Source organism: Periplaneta americana, chromosome 12, assembly GCF_040183065.1.
Source record: "Periplaneta americana isolate PAMFEO1 chromosome 12, P.americana_PAMFEO1_priV1, whole genome shotgun sequence".
NCBI classification, from domain to species: Eukaryota; Metazoa; Arthropoda; class Insecta; order Blattodea; family Blattidae; genus Periplaneta; species Periplaneta americana.
The window spans coordinates 68,260,658-68,275,668 of record NC_091128.1 but is presented as its reverse complement, the minus strand read 5'-3'; the positions used below and the strand labels follow the sequence as shown (position 1 = coordinate 68,275,668).

Here is a 15,011-nt window from a genome sequence, read left to right as displayed (position 1 = left end):
AAAATGTTCTTTAGCTTAACTGGCTTCCGTGATATAGGTCTATATATAATGATAAACAAGTGACTTCAGTTTGCAGGTACAAATACTTTCAAAATATAAATCGTTGTATGCTTGTTAGTATATTCTAATACACTGTTGTGTTGTAGCCCACCATCTTTTGGTTATTTAACGACGCCGTATCAATTACTTGGTTATTTAGTGTCGATGGTATTGGTGATGAGATGGTATTTGGCGAGATGAATTCGAGGATCTGCCATAAGTTGCCTGACATTCGCCTTATGGTTGAAAAATCTGGGAATCAGTCCAAGCGGGAATCGAACTCACACCCGAGCGCAACTCCGGACCAGCAAGCAAACGCGCTACTGCCTGAGCTACGCCGGTGACCAATTTCTTGTTACTAGGGCCGATTAATTTTTTCTTGAATTAAAAAAAAAACCGATTTTTTAATTGTGCTTCTGTAATTTCACCAAGCTGACTAGTTGTCTCACTGGTAAGCCACCATAACATTTTTAAAGCCCCGCTAATTACCAAGAAAACATGAGAGAGGTCCAGGACGAATTAATAGAGAAATGGTCATTTCTCTAGAATTACGTCATGGACCTCTAGAGTGTTATATTTGAAACAAGTAGGGGGCCGAAGGGCTATAACAGTGCATTAGAATATATAGCTAACTATAGAACTATTTTTATGTTATGTTTTATTTAACGACGCTCGCAACTGCAGAGGTTATATCAGCATCGCCAGATGTGCCAGAATTTTGTCCCGCAGGAGTTCTTTTACATGCCAGTAAATCTACTGACATAAGCCTGTCGCATTTAAGCACACTTAAATGTCATCGACCTGACCCAGGATCGAACCCGCAACCTTGGGCATAGAAGGCCAGTGCTATACCAACTCGCCAACCAGGTCGACAACTATTTTTATGTTGAAAGTAACCTAGTTCTTAAAAATCTACTAAAGAGAGTTATGCCACATCACTAAGTTGTTCAACTCAGCACTGAAATTGCAGTACAGTATTTTCTTTCATCACAAATCATACAAGCTTACAAAGAACAAAAATTCATGTAATGTCAAGCAGTTCAAAAATTGCTCAACAGGTGGCAGAGGACTGCAATGTAAGACATTGAGCTGTATGTTGAAACCTAGATCAAGGGTTGAAATCACTGAGGAAATAGTGATTCGTTACAGTTGTTTTTGGTGCAATTAGTAAATCACCGCTTAATCACTTCACTGTTTAACGAACAGTTCACTCACTGGAGTGAAAGTGATTTTTTAATCACCGGTGAAAAATCGCTGCTAGTAATTTTTTCTCCCATCTCTAATTTATACACACTTGAATATCTTAGATCATATCGCGTATGTCGATGGCTCTTTCTCAGAAACCGATGGACCAAATTATTTTTTTTTTATAATTTCATGAAGAATAATAATATGATTTGAAGGGCTAAAAATGAATACAAGCCATTTATAACAAATGACAATAGAAACAGAATCACAATAGTTCATGGCCTACTGATAAATACTCAAAGATCTTACACATGTGACATGAGTTTAGATATTGAAGTATGTAAAAAAATAAAATAAAAAAAAAAATTAAAATTAAAATAAAAGATGCTGGACAAATCCATGTCACCAGGAACTTCAGGCAAACAACACAATTGTTTCCTAGTACACACAGTACCTTCATAATACGGTCTAATATCAAATGAACTTTAATTCATTACATAATACACTTTTAGCTGCATCTCAGAAATGAATGGATCATCCCCTTTAAAATGATGTCTGAAGTTAAGAGGTACAATTTGAAATTCAATAATGAGAGTGAGGGAGTGAAGGGGTAGAACAGAAAATTCAGTCAGCAATGGTTTTGAACTTCCCCTTCGAAAACTAAATCAACGTGTTTTTCCTCAAAATCATGTCCCCTGTACATCTAAAATTGAATAGCCATCCAGAACAAGGCTGTAACCAGCAAATACGAAATTCTTCAAAAATGGGGAAAAACACATTGTGCTATACTTACTTACTAGCTTTTAAGGAACCTGGAGGTTCAATGCCGCCCTCACATAAGCCCGCCATTGGTCCCTATCCTGAACAAGATTAATCCAGTCTCTACCATCATATCCACCTCCCTCAAATCCATTTTAATATTATCTTCCCATCTACGTCTCGGCCTGGTCAAAGGTCTTTTTCCCTCCGGCCTCCAAACTAACACTTTATATGCATTTCTGGATTCCCCCATATGTGCTACATGCCCTGTCCATCTCAAACGTCTGGATTTAATGTTCCTAATTATGTGAAGAATACAATGCGTGTAGTTCTGTGTTGTGTAACTTTCTCCATTCTCCTGTAACTAACTTCATTCCTCTTAGCCCCAAATATTTTCCTAAGTACCTTATTCTCAAACACCCTTAACCTTGTTCCTCTCTCAAAGAGAGAGTCCAAGTTTCACAACCATAATGAACAACCGATAATATAACTTTTTATAAATTCTAACTTTCAGATTTTTTGACAGTAGACTGGATGATAAAAGCTTCTCAATCAAATAATAACACGCATTTCCCATATTTATTCTGTGTTTAATTTCCTCCCGAGTGTCATTTATATTTGTTACTGTTGCTCCCAGGTATTTGAATTTTTCCACCTCTTCAAAGGGTAAACTTCCAATTTTTATATTTCCATTTCGTACAATATTGTCGTCACGAGACATAATCATATACTTTGTCTTTTCAGGATTTACTTTCAAACCTATCTCTTTACTTGCTTCAAATAAAATTCCCGTATTTTCCCTAATCGTTTGTGGATTTTCTCCTAACATATTCACGTCACCTGCATAGACAAGAAGCTGATGTAACCCATTCAATTCCAAACCCTCTCTGTTATCCTGGACTTTCCTAATGGCATACTCTACAGCAAAGTTCAAAAGTAAAGGTGATAGTGCAGCTCCTTGCTTTAGCCCACAATGAATTGGAAACGCATCTGACAGAAACTGACCTATACAGATTCTGCTGTATGTTTCACTGAGACACATTTCAATTAATCGAACTAGTTTCTTGGGAATGCCAAATTCAGTAAGAATATCATATAAAACTTCTCTCTTAACCGAGTCATACAACTTTTTGAAATCTATGAATAACTGATGTACTGTACCCTTATACTCTCATTTTTTCTCCATTATCTGTCGAATATAAAATATCTGATCAATAGTTGATCTATTACGCCTAAAACCACACTGATGATCCCCAATAATTTCATCTACATATGGAGTTAATCTTCTCAAAAGAATATTGGACAAAATTTTGTACGATGTCAACAAAAGTGATATTCCTCGAAAGTTCCCCCTTCTTAAAGATAGGTATGATTATGGACTCCTTCCATTGTTCTGGTACAATTTCCTTTTCCCAAATAGCAAGCACAAGTTTATAAATTTCGCTAGATAATGTGCTTCCACCCTCTTGTATTAATTCTGCTGGAATTTGATTGATACCTGGCGACTTATGATTTTTCAGATTTTCTATCGCAATATTGCTTCAGAAAGTGTGGGTTTGGGTATAAATGGCTCAGCAGTTTGTATTTCAATTTCGTCCTGATCATTTCTATTTGGCCTATGTATATGTAGTAGTTGCCCGAAATAGTTTTTCCATCTGTTCAGGATTGAATGAGAGTCTCCAAGCAAGTCACCATTCTCATCCTTGAACACATTTACCCTTGCCTGATATCCATTCTTAAATTCCTTTATGCCCTTATATAAATCTCTAATGTTTTTATTTTTACTATTTGTTTCTACCTCATTCAGTTTTTCCTTCAAGTAATCTCTCTTTTTATTCCTAAGTGTACGATTTGTTTCCAGTCTTTTATTGAAATAATTACCGGTATTATCTCTATTCACCTCAACTGGATCCTGTAAGAATTTCAATTTTGCCTGTTTCCTTCTTTCTACTACCATGCAACAATCTTCATCAAACCACGGTTTCTTTTTCTTAGTTTCATAATAACCTATGCTCTATTCAGCTGCAATTTTGATATTATCTCGGATATTTTCCCCACACACTATTAACATCTAACTCTTCCTCAACTTTGTTGGAACTTGCCAATACGGCAAACCTATTTGAAATTTCTACCTGATAATGTCGCTTAGTTTCCTCGTCCTTCAATTTCGGAATACTGAATCATCTTATATTAACTTGTTGCTCTACTCGCTTGGCTACTGATAGTCTTTCTCTTAGTTCTCCAATTACCAAATAATGGTCAGAATTACAGTCTGACACATTGTGCTGTACATACTTTTAATTTTTTAGAGCAAGGCTGACAATCAGACATGTGTGCTGATTTTAATATGAGTACAAGCATTACATATACTGCATCATTAACAACCATTATTCATGATAAATCCTACTTATGAGAAATGAGAGTTACAACCTTGTTCTGGACGGCTATTCAATTATTCAAGGCCCGAAGTTTTGAAATGAACACATGGTGTATACAATCTTTATTACCCGTTTCCAGACTTGTCTTCGAATATTTTCTAAAACTGAACTTGAGTTATGTTGGAGAACATATATAACAGACAACTACTACGCCCATTACTTGACTTAAATTAATTAATTCTGTTGGTAATTAATGTTTAATTCAGGAGATGAATGTAAAATGGTAATCAATTTTAGGCTATGGCTGTTCTTTTTAAGAGATGCCTAAATTGCCCTATAAAATTTATTAGGTGTCCATTGCTTACACAACTCAAATAAGAAGTTGAATGGTTACTACACAACGTGGCAACACTGCCTGTGTTTGAACATTGCCTCCATTTGCTGTGAAGTATCAGGACATTAATGAAATTTGCATTAAGCATAATACAAACAGATGGCATCTATTAATGACGAGCATTTAGCAAAGTTTATTACTATAAACAAATCATTTGCATTAAGAAAGTAGGTATTTAATTAAGATTTGCAATCTTGATGGAACTTAATGTGTTAAGTTATAACGAATTTTACTCACATTGTGCATATATCAGGATGGAAACAAGAAAACACAATCTTACGACTGCCAGCAGCATCCAGCACCACTTTCAGAACTGTATCCAGATACATGTTCAGGTCAAATGGATGATTCAGTTCGTATGTTCCATCCTGCAACACAATTATTTTGCAACCACGATGTATATAATACACATTAAAACACGTAACATTTCATGTGACCAGCAGAGAGTCCAGCACTACATTGTAGGGAACATTTTAGATATTTTAAAAATACTTCTACTATTCATACTATAATACTATTAGAAACGTCGAGATTCTGGAGGAAGAGGAGAAGAAAGGAAAGAGCGGGAAAAGGAAGATGAAGAGGATGATGACAATAATAATTTTGGTATTTTTTTTCAGGGTTGTTTTTAAGAAACGTACAATTCAAAGGAATTAGTATTGGGACTAATTAACTCGCAATTTACATGTGCCCCTGTACATGTTCCTTCAATCAGCCACGCTTGGCAAGGTAGTTTACTCGTTACGTTTTTTTTACGTAAATTAGTCATTTACTTTGCATAGAAAAACAGTTTTTACACAAACGTGAAAAACTATCTTTTCGTGCATTAATAATAGAAAAACTATTTTAATTATATTACATTTTAAACTTAAATTTTCTTATATATTTCAGCACAAAATCATTATTTTCTAAAGATTGTATACAGTCACCTATTAACAGACATTTTTGACCTTATGGTCATCATCAATAGCACATCAATTTCGAACATTAAGTTCATCCAGCATCTTGGATGGCTTGAAGGACGTTCAAGTAACTGAGAAGCTGGCTAGGAAGTAGCACAAATAAGTTCATACATGAGGATGGGCTTGTCTCAACCTCTATGTTGAATACTGTATGTTCAATTCTTGGTCAGATCTCATTATATATGTAAATAATCTGCTCATATATACACCAGGTATATATATATATATATATATATATATATATATATATATATATTTTACTAATGGCGGGTGCTTGACTTTTCGTCATTCACTCATGTGAAACCTTTAAATATAACTGATAGAAAAACTGTCTTATTTGCAGATGACACAAACATAATACTGAATGACATCAGGGAAGAAAACTTGCAAATAAAAATTAATCAAACATCGACAAAATTAGAACAATGACTAGCAAAAAATGACCTTAAGTTAACTGTCTATGCCATTTAATCAACATCCATGTTGTCAAATTTATACAATAATTAATAATTCCATAATTAAGTAAACAGAATACAATAATTTTTAGGAATATGGACAAATTTCAATATGACATGGGAAAAGCATATACAACATCTGAGAAGCTCAGTCGCTTGTACTGTGCTTTTCGAGTTCTTGTAAAAATATCATCCATGGAACTTCAAAAAATCTGTCTACTTTGGCTATGTACATTCAATATTGTCATATGACATAACTTGGAGATTTTCACCAAAATCAACACAAATACTCAAATTGCAGAAAAAGAATACTTACTTAAAATTATTAAGCAAGTCCCTATTCGAACTGAAAGTATATAAACATTTTCAGAGAACTTAAAATTGTATTTGTACCCTACATATATATTTTACAAACAATGCAATATTAATAAAAATATCGATTCCTTTAAAACAAATTCAACCTATAGTAACTATAGTACAAGAACATCCCAAAACACAGACTTGAATTACAACAGGCTTATCAGAAGTCTTAACAGTATCTCACATAATAGGCAGCAATTTATACAATAAACTAACACATTTATGTCCCAGGTTGCCAGAGTGAAGGTCTAGGACGGAGAAAGGAAACAGCGAGTCTGAAAAGGACAGTGCCACACACACACACATGGAGACTAGAAGAAGTGGTCAAGCTGAGCGCTCCTGGACGGGCTTTGTAACCAAAGGCAGCATGTTACTTATTACTAAGTCTGTATTGCAAAATATACTATCTTATTTTTATTGTATGTATCTGATGCATGTAATCTATAAGATAAAACATTGTAATAAATATAAATAGATCATTTTCTTAATTAATAACAGTGTATATCTTCAATAAATGATTCCTTAGCATCACCACAGATACACTTGATTGTACTTGTCACTAGAAAGTTATTGAAATTTATATTTTCCCCGCTATTCATAAAATATTTTGATATGATACCTCTTGCACAAAAGGGGAGATCTATAACTGAAACTCGATTAATATATTTCAGTATTATTTGTATTTATCCTGGTAATAATGAACAGTTTGACTCGTAGATATTTTGTTTTTACAGCATTAACTTCCCATGATTGTACGAGAAGATTCGAAGAGAACGGCAGTTACGTAGACATTCAGCTCCCCACTACTACCATTAATGCACAATGCAATGTAAATACGGTGGTTGCTGTCGTCTGCGATACAACGAACTTTTCTGTTGATTTTCGAGTTCATTTTTTTTTTCTGGTTATTATATGCATATTTAAGTTGTGTTAACTCTCGCTAAGTGGTTTTATATTTTATTTTATCTGTCTTAGTATTTATTTTACTATTGTAAATATTTTTGTTTTATTACTATTATTATTATTATTATTATTATTATTATTATTATTAATGAATTATTTTGTATTACAATTTTTGTCTCATTTCTGTCACGATTATTATATTATTATTATTATTATTATTATTATTATTATTATTATTATTACTATTATTTTATATCATCAGCATTATTATTTGAATCCTGTAAAATTTATGTAGGCTACTGGACTGTACCCGAGCACGAGCATATGTTCATTTCGGGTATCTATCCAAATGTATATTCAAATATAAATTGTAAGTAAATTTGAATTTGAATTTGAATTTATGTAATCCATCCTTTATACTGTGCTTCACTTCCAATTTATATTTAAATGAAATGTACTTTTGTTACTTAAAATTGAATTGCATTGTTTTATATATTAAATTATGTAATTTTTAATGTGTATTGACGATGTCATGAATGTTTGTAGTTCCTACCACTAATAAAAATCAAAACAAATCAACACAACATACCTTCAACTGCATGGTCCATTTTATTTCAACATTAAACCCAACATGCGGTTCGAGTGAGTCTAATGCCTGGCGCAAAGTGGGAAATGGTTGATGTTCCTCGAGCTCTTCATCAAAGAAACGCTGGTTCTTCTCCTTGCCTTCTGCTAGATGATACACCTATAGATCAAAGTTAACATTAGCGCATTTTAATTTTTCTGAGATTTCGTAAATGCAAAGTCATGCACAATTTTCGTCAAACACAGATAGGCGAAATACTGATATAGACAAAATTATAAAATAATGAATACCTTAAACAATTAACTTACTTTCAAAATATTCACATATTCAGAAAACAAAACAGCTCAACCATTAAGAAATACAAATAATATTTAGACAGGCACTAAGAACAGTCCAGAGCACATCAGACAAGACACTGAGTGCACTTCCTAACATCAAACATAAATTTCATTAACTAGATTTAAAACGTATATCAGTTTCAGAAACCTATTCTCATTCCTTTTTGGCAGTAATATGTTCCTTGAATTTACAACAAAAATTTATATCTTCAAATTCTCAATGAATCATATTCACAGATTCATGGCAAGCAATCTCTTAATTTACGCCACAAAGCCTATATTTGAAGTTTCTATCACAGATTCCCGTCCTTTTTATGATTTTTTAATGTGAAACGTTTATGCTCGAGAATCAAATGGAATAATTATTATGAAATTTTCAACATCTGACGTCACTTGCTTAGAAACGGCAATGAGTTTGTACATCACAATCATGGCTAACAAGAAAGACAGGCATGGCACGAACTGGAGTCACATGGTTATCTCAGTCTAGTCATGGCCATGGTGACAACTGCCTACTATAAATACATGTTCAAAGTTTTTAAAAAAACATAGGAATTGCTATATCAAACTCATGTTATATATAAACTTGTTCAATGTTGGCCATGTTAAGACTAAGAATGTGATGTCGTGCTGTAGCTTCTCTTTCTCATTAACCATAGTCACGATATTGTGATGTCACTTGCTTAGCAACAGATCAGACAGTGAATAATTTCGAGGGAAAAATTGTTCCGGGGCCGGGTATCAAACCCGGGACCTTTGGTTTAACGTACCAATGCTCTACAAACTGAGCTACCTGGGAACTCTACCAGACACCGATCCAATTTTTTCCTCTATATCCACAGACCTCAAAGTGGGCTGACAACCGTCAAGCAACCAACACTGAGTGCACACTAACTCTGTGTGACTTAAATTGTGGCTTTCTGTTAAATAAATAAATAATGAACAGTGACGTGCATTATGCAAATCAAGCTTTCAGGTATAACTTCCTGTAAAGTTGATTTGAATAATTTCGAAATTATTCAAATCAACTTTACATGGAGTTATACCTGAAAGCTTGATTTGCATAATGCACGTCACTGTTCGTTAACAGAAAGCCACAATTTAAGTCACACGGAGTTAGTGTGCACTCAATGTTCGTTGCTTGACGGTTGTCAGCCCATTTTGAGGTCTGTGGATATAGAGGGTGAAAAATTGGATCGGTGTCTGGTAGAGTTCCCGAGTAGCTCAGTTGGTAGAGCGTTGGTACGTTAAACCAAAGGTCCCGGGTTCGATACCCGGCCCCAGAACAATTTTCCCCTCGAAATTATTCAAATCAACTTTACAGGGAGTTATACCTGAAAGCTTGATTTGTATATCAGACAGTGTTTGCTAGAAGGATGGGCTTACTTTTTTTGCATGAATTTATATTATTTCTCTTATCACAGATCCATACTAATGGTTCTACAGCAGATGAAACACAGTAATTCCATTGTAAATACTTGTACAAAATAAATATATGGTATATTTTCAATAAATAAATGATCATTAATAATAAAACACGTAAACTGCAATAAATTTATTTTACTCTCAATCATATTTACAATACTTTTAAATAAGAACTAATTCCTTAAAAATCGAAATATCATAATATCACCCAATCAACAGCATAAAAGTTTCACGCATTTACAGAATTCTATGAATCTACTGTCAATTTAATAAGGATACAGAGTCCCATCAATAAGACACTGGATTAATGGCAATTTGTTCCTGCCATTCATACCACGGCAATTCAATTCATATCACGAATTCTTTCCACTATTAAAACTCGTTCTGGTCAATTCATAGCATCAACAGTCTGTACAGTCCCAATAGGATCAATATAATCTGAATTTCCAATATAGAATTATTTGGAGTAAAACACAGTATTCTGATTCTCTAGATAACTCTCTCCAGTGAATGGGTCATCCTAGATTAATTACAAATGGGAGTCAAAGTTATAATGCCAGATATCCCTATTCGACATCTTGCAATAGAACAGTTGCAAATGTACTACTGTTAGCTTTCTCAGAATCAAAACATGAGTACAAGAACTTGTAATTCTGTTAAGGTACTAATACAAGGTCGCTGAACTGAAATGAATTGTGTATACAGTGCAACCAACTGTTCAGCTATATCAACGAAATACTGAACTAGAAGTCTTATGTCATTCTTGACAATCACAGAGCAAATGTAACATCAGACTGCCAATCTACGAGAGAAGAAATGCATAAGATGGGAATTTAATAGGGGATCTTTTTAAATATTAATAAGTCGTGAGCTAATTGTGGGTGACTCACACATTATGCATGAAAGTTGGTAGGTTTGTAATTTAATCATGAACTAATGACAACAAACCTACAACATCATTATGCTTCCAATACGGCTTGTCCCTTATCTTCACAGTACACTATTTCTTCCCAAAAGTTGGCATAACTCTAAAATAATGAAGAAATAAAATCTCAAAAGAAAAAAACTAAAGTTATAGCGTTTTGCGGAAAAAATCAGATAAGAACAAAACTTGTGTGGTATAATTCTCCTTCAGAACAAGTGGGACACTTGGTATTTAACCTAGGTTTTAATTTAGCACTAAATAAACAAGATGATATTGATATAAAACTATCATTATTTCAAGGACTATAAGACACATTAAAACGAATCCTTCTGAAGAGAGCAAGGAAGAGAACACTGATGAAATTCTATAAAGATGGGTATTGTCGAAACAACAACAACAAAGAATTAAAAAAGTCAAGATGAAATTTTTGCGTCCAGTAGCAGGCAGAAGACTCGCAGACAAATTTCAAATGAAGTAATTAGATCAGAGCTCAGTATATTTAATTTAAATGAAAAGATTAACAATAATCAAGAAGAATATTTAAATCATGTTTTAAGGATGGATACAAATAGACACTTATATATTCTTCTTCACTACAACCCAACACGTGGATGACGAAGTAGAGGGTGCCTGGAAAAACAATGGGGGGGGGGGGGGAACATAGCTTTTAGTTTGAAATCGGAAATGGGTCATAAGGACCCAAACCTTGATGTTGAAGATGATGATCATGAAGTTGGCATAACAAAGTGAATCTCATCATGGGTAAACTCATAACCTTCCACTGGAATTCTTCAAAATAACTTCAAAATGTAGCATCAGAAGTGATGACAAATCTTGTTATAAAATACTGGATATTCCCCAACAAATGAAAAGATGCCTGTAGACTTGGATAAAATATTACAGGAAATGGTGTCTTGGTGAAGAGGGTACATAATCAATAGTGATGAAATTGTAGGACCTCCGTGCTCTTGGTGGTTTGTGTAAGGGTAGAAAAAATCGTTTAAAGAACAGAAACTATTTCTATAAGAACCTACACACACCACACAGTGGTAATGATTATGTGAAATAAATTTCAGTTTGAAACAAGTTAACAGTTACAAGTTATCTGGATTGAAATTATGGTAGTACAAATCTTCCATGGGGTAAATATACAAGAGTGGTATCAACTGACTAGAATTAACTGTTGTATAATGAAGTCCATCGCATTCCTCACTTGAGTGTTTATCAAGACCAAGATCAATTTTCTGATGACCCTGACAGGTTATTCCATTACTGTCTCTCATGAAAATACTACAATATATTTTTGAGTTATTCAATAGCAAATAAATGTCTTACTGAAGACAATTTCCTAGTTATATGGGGGATAGAAAGACTGTTCACTTACACTCAGGAGAATCTAACATCAACATTCAGAATACTGACAGAAAATAACCTCCAAGCTGTAACATGAAAGCATGCAAAATGAACGTACTACACATAAAATTTATTGCATTACTTTCAATACTTTAAACTTTATTACACAAGAAAAGAATCTAGAACAATTAAATGTGGATGCATTACCCAAGACAATATAGTTCTCTATTGTTGGAGTTGGTGGAGTGGGGGAGAGGCGAGACATTTAAGAAATCTTGTATTTCTGTCCCTCCAACTTTTCAGCCACAATTGTTTGGAACATAATTGTACGAAATCGATGTTTTAGAAACAGAAGTAGTAGCTAACTAGGTAGAAATAGGTAACTTCGGAAAATGTGCGAGAGGAAAAACATTTGTAAGACATGTAAAGATACAGTGAAACTGTAAATAATAGTGCGAGAATAAGTGAGTTTTTGCACCAAAGTATGCTTTGGGTTTAGAACAACATAATTTATATTAAAATGTGCTATTTCATGTAATTATGAAAGTAGTACATTATTCAAGATGTCATTTAAATATGTAGACATTAATATCAGCTTCTTCTTTTGTCAGCATAATACATTATGTAATTTAAAACTGTGTCCTCATTAGCATCCTGTGTGTAGTTGTATTAGTATTCATTAAATATGTAAACGTGCTTTACAGAATGAGATGCACTTTATTTAATTATTTTTAATGTATTTATATGTTGTTTTCTAATGCCAGGCGTTTGACAAAGTCATTTGACTTCTTGCACTCCAATATTTTTCAAAGATACTGTCATGGTCAGCCACTGATGTACAGATTTTGAGGTGTTCTGAATCCTTTTCTTGATTTGAGTTGCACAATGAACAGTTACGGGACTGATATATTCCAATTCCATGCAGATGCTTGGCCAAAAAGTCATGGTCTGTTGCCAATCTAAATCCAGCTACAGACGATTTGCATGGTAAATCGGGAATCAACTGTGGATTATGATGCAGAGAGTTTCATTTTTTCCCTTGAGATTGTGTTATCAAATTTTGTTTGTTGAAGTCTAAGTATGTAGATTTAATAAATCTTTTCACAGAGTAACACGTAGATTTAGTAAAAGGTCTGTAAGTAGCAGTGCTGCCCTTCTTTGCTAAAGTAACCTCATTCTCGTTTCCCAGGATTCCACAATGGGATGGTATCCATTGGAATACAATTATTTTATTGAGTGATATTAATTGAGAGAGCATTTTAGTTATTTCTGCTGTTTGAGGTGAAGGTGTGTGTCTAGAGACTATTGATAGAATAGCTGCTTTGGAGTCTGACAATATAACTGCATTTTTAAATTTACTGATGTGGCATAGAAGATTCCTAAAACTTTCACTTATTGCAACGATTTCTCCATCAAAACTTGGTGTTCCATATCCAAGAGATCTATAAAGTGAGAAGAGACAGCACGTAACACCTGCACCTGCACCTTGTTCCCTGGAGATCAAGGATCCATCGGTGTATAAATGAAGCCAGTTTTGTGGAGGGTACCTAATATTAATTGTCTCTAAAGACAATTGTTTCATTATTTCAGTGTTTACTTCTGATTTCAGTATTTCTTCTGTTAAATTTAGATTATACTCTAACTGTCCATTGTGCAACTCAAACCAAGAAATGGATTCGGAACACCTCAAAATCTGTGCTTCAGTGGCTGGTCATGATAATATCTTTGAAAATTATTGGAGTGCAAGAGGTCAAATGACTTTATTGTCAAACGCCTGGCATTAGAAAACAACAAACAACAACATATTTAATAGAGTTGAAGGGTTTGGTTTAATTTGTAAGTTTTCTTTTAAATTCGGGATGTTGATTTTCTGTTTTAATTCTTGAACCATGGATATGAAACCTTTTTGAGTTTTTAATCTTCAGAGAGGACTGTATGAATGCCAACTGTTTCCTGGTAATGTGATAAGTTTTTCATATTGGATCAGTGCTTTTTTTTCTATTGTCATTTTGATGCTGTTAATATTAGTGAGGAATCTCATAGAATCTATTGGAGTTTCATTTATATGCAAGTATGTGTATGTGTTAAGCTTTTTCAATATACAGTAAAACTTCGTTAATCCGGACCCCAATAAGCCAGACTTCGCTTAATATCTGGACAGGTGCAAAAAAAAAAAAAAGTTTGGAAAAATTAAAGAACCTTGTTTTAAGACTTATTTTTTACTTTACTGTATAGTGTATATTTAGGCCTATGCCCTTTAAATGCACAATAATAAACGTGTTTTGTTGCTATAAACTGAGTTTTAATGCACTTTCTACTGTCCTTTTAGGTTCTTTGAATTAATCTGGCCAACTTATTCCCCCAATCAGTCCGGATTAACGAGGTTTTACGGTATTAATTTATGCTTCTTTTAATTTTGACGGAGAATACGTCTTTCCCCACATAAAGTATGGGCACCTGTTCTGAGATTCGTGGTGAAACAAAAAATGTCAGAATTTCGAATGTTTACTGTAAAAACACTATGAGTCACAGCTAAATAATAATGTTATTAGTAGTTAGGTCATGAGCCAATGAAACTTGAATGAACACGCCCAATGACGTCACCTCCCCTCACTATGGGCATGAGAGCACCTAGTTACATATAAAACTAGCAATGTCAAGCAGCTTCTACCGGTAACATCTTGGCATCAAGAGAGCTATAGACCTGTGCGAGCACTTGTTTGATTTGTAATCGCGAGTTTTGCAATTTTAAAATGATAATAGACACCTACGATACACCTTGTGCGTGAAAAATAGTCGAACATTTTTTGTGAGCTGAGACTAAGTTCGGAATGTTGTTTCATATGAAAAGAAAATAAACTGCAAGCCCATCATCATTAATTACTTCTTTCAACCTAGACCCATACTCTCCATTTGTAAACCAAATAAACAAAAATAAAACATTCA

General features: G+C 33.9%; 1 protein-coding gene across 11 annotated transcripts in view; it reads right to left on the bottom strand.

Moving 5' to 3' along the window:
• The window catches only part of LOC138710526 (glycerophosphocholine phosphodiesterase GPCPD1-like), a 279,131-nt gene that overhangs the window by 91,195 nt on the left and 172,925 nt on the right, over positions 1-15,011 (bottom strand). For all 11 annotated transcript variants that reach the window (XR_011335253.1, XM_069841478.1, XM_069841485.1 and 8 more), the window contains 2 exons: positions 8,028-8,183; positions 4,996-5,126 (listed from right to left, as the gene is read on the bottom strand). Coding sequence is in view for 10 of the 11 variants with exons in the window: in XM_069841478.1 (XP_069697579.1) it covers positions 4,996-5,126; positions 8,028-8,183 (287 nt within the window). In the remaining variant the exon portion in view is untranslated. The remainder of the gene's footprint in view (positions 1-4,995; positions 5,127-8,027; positions 8,184-15,011) is intronic.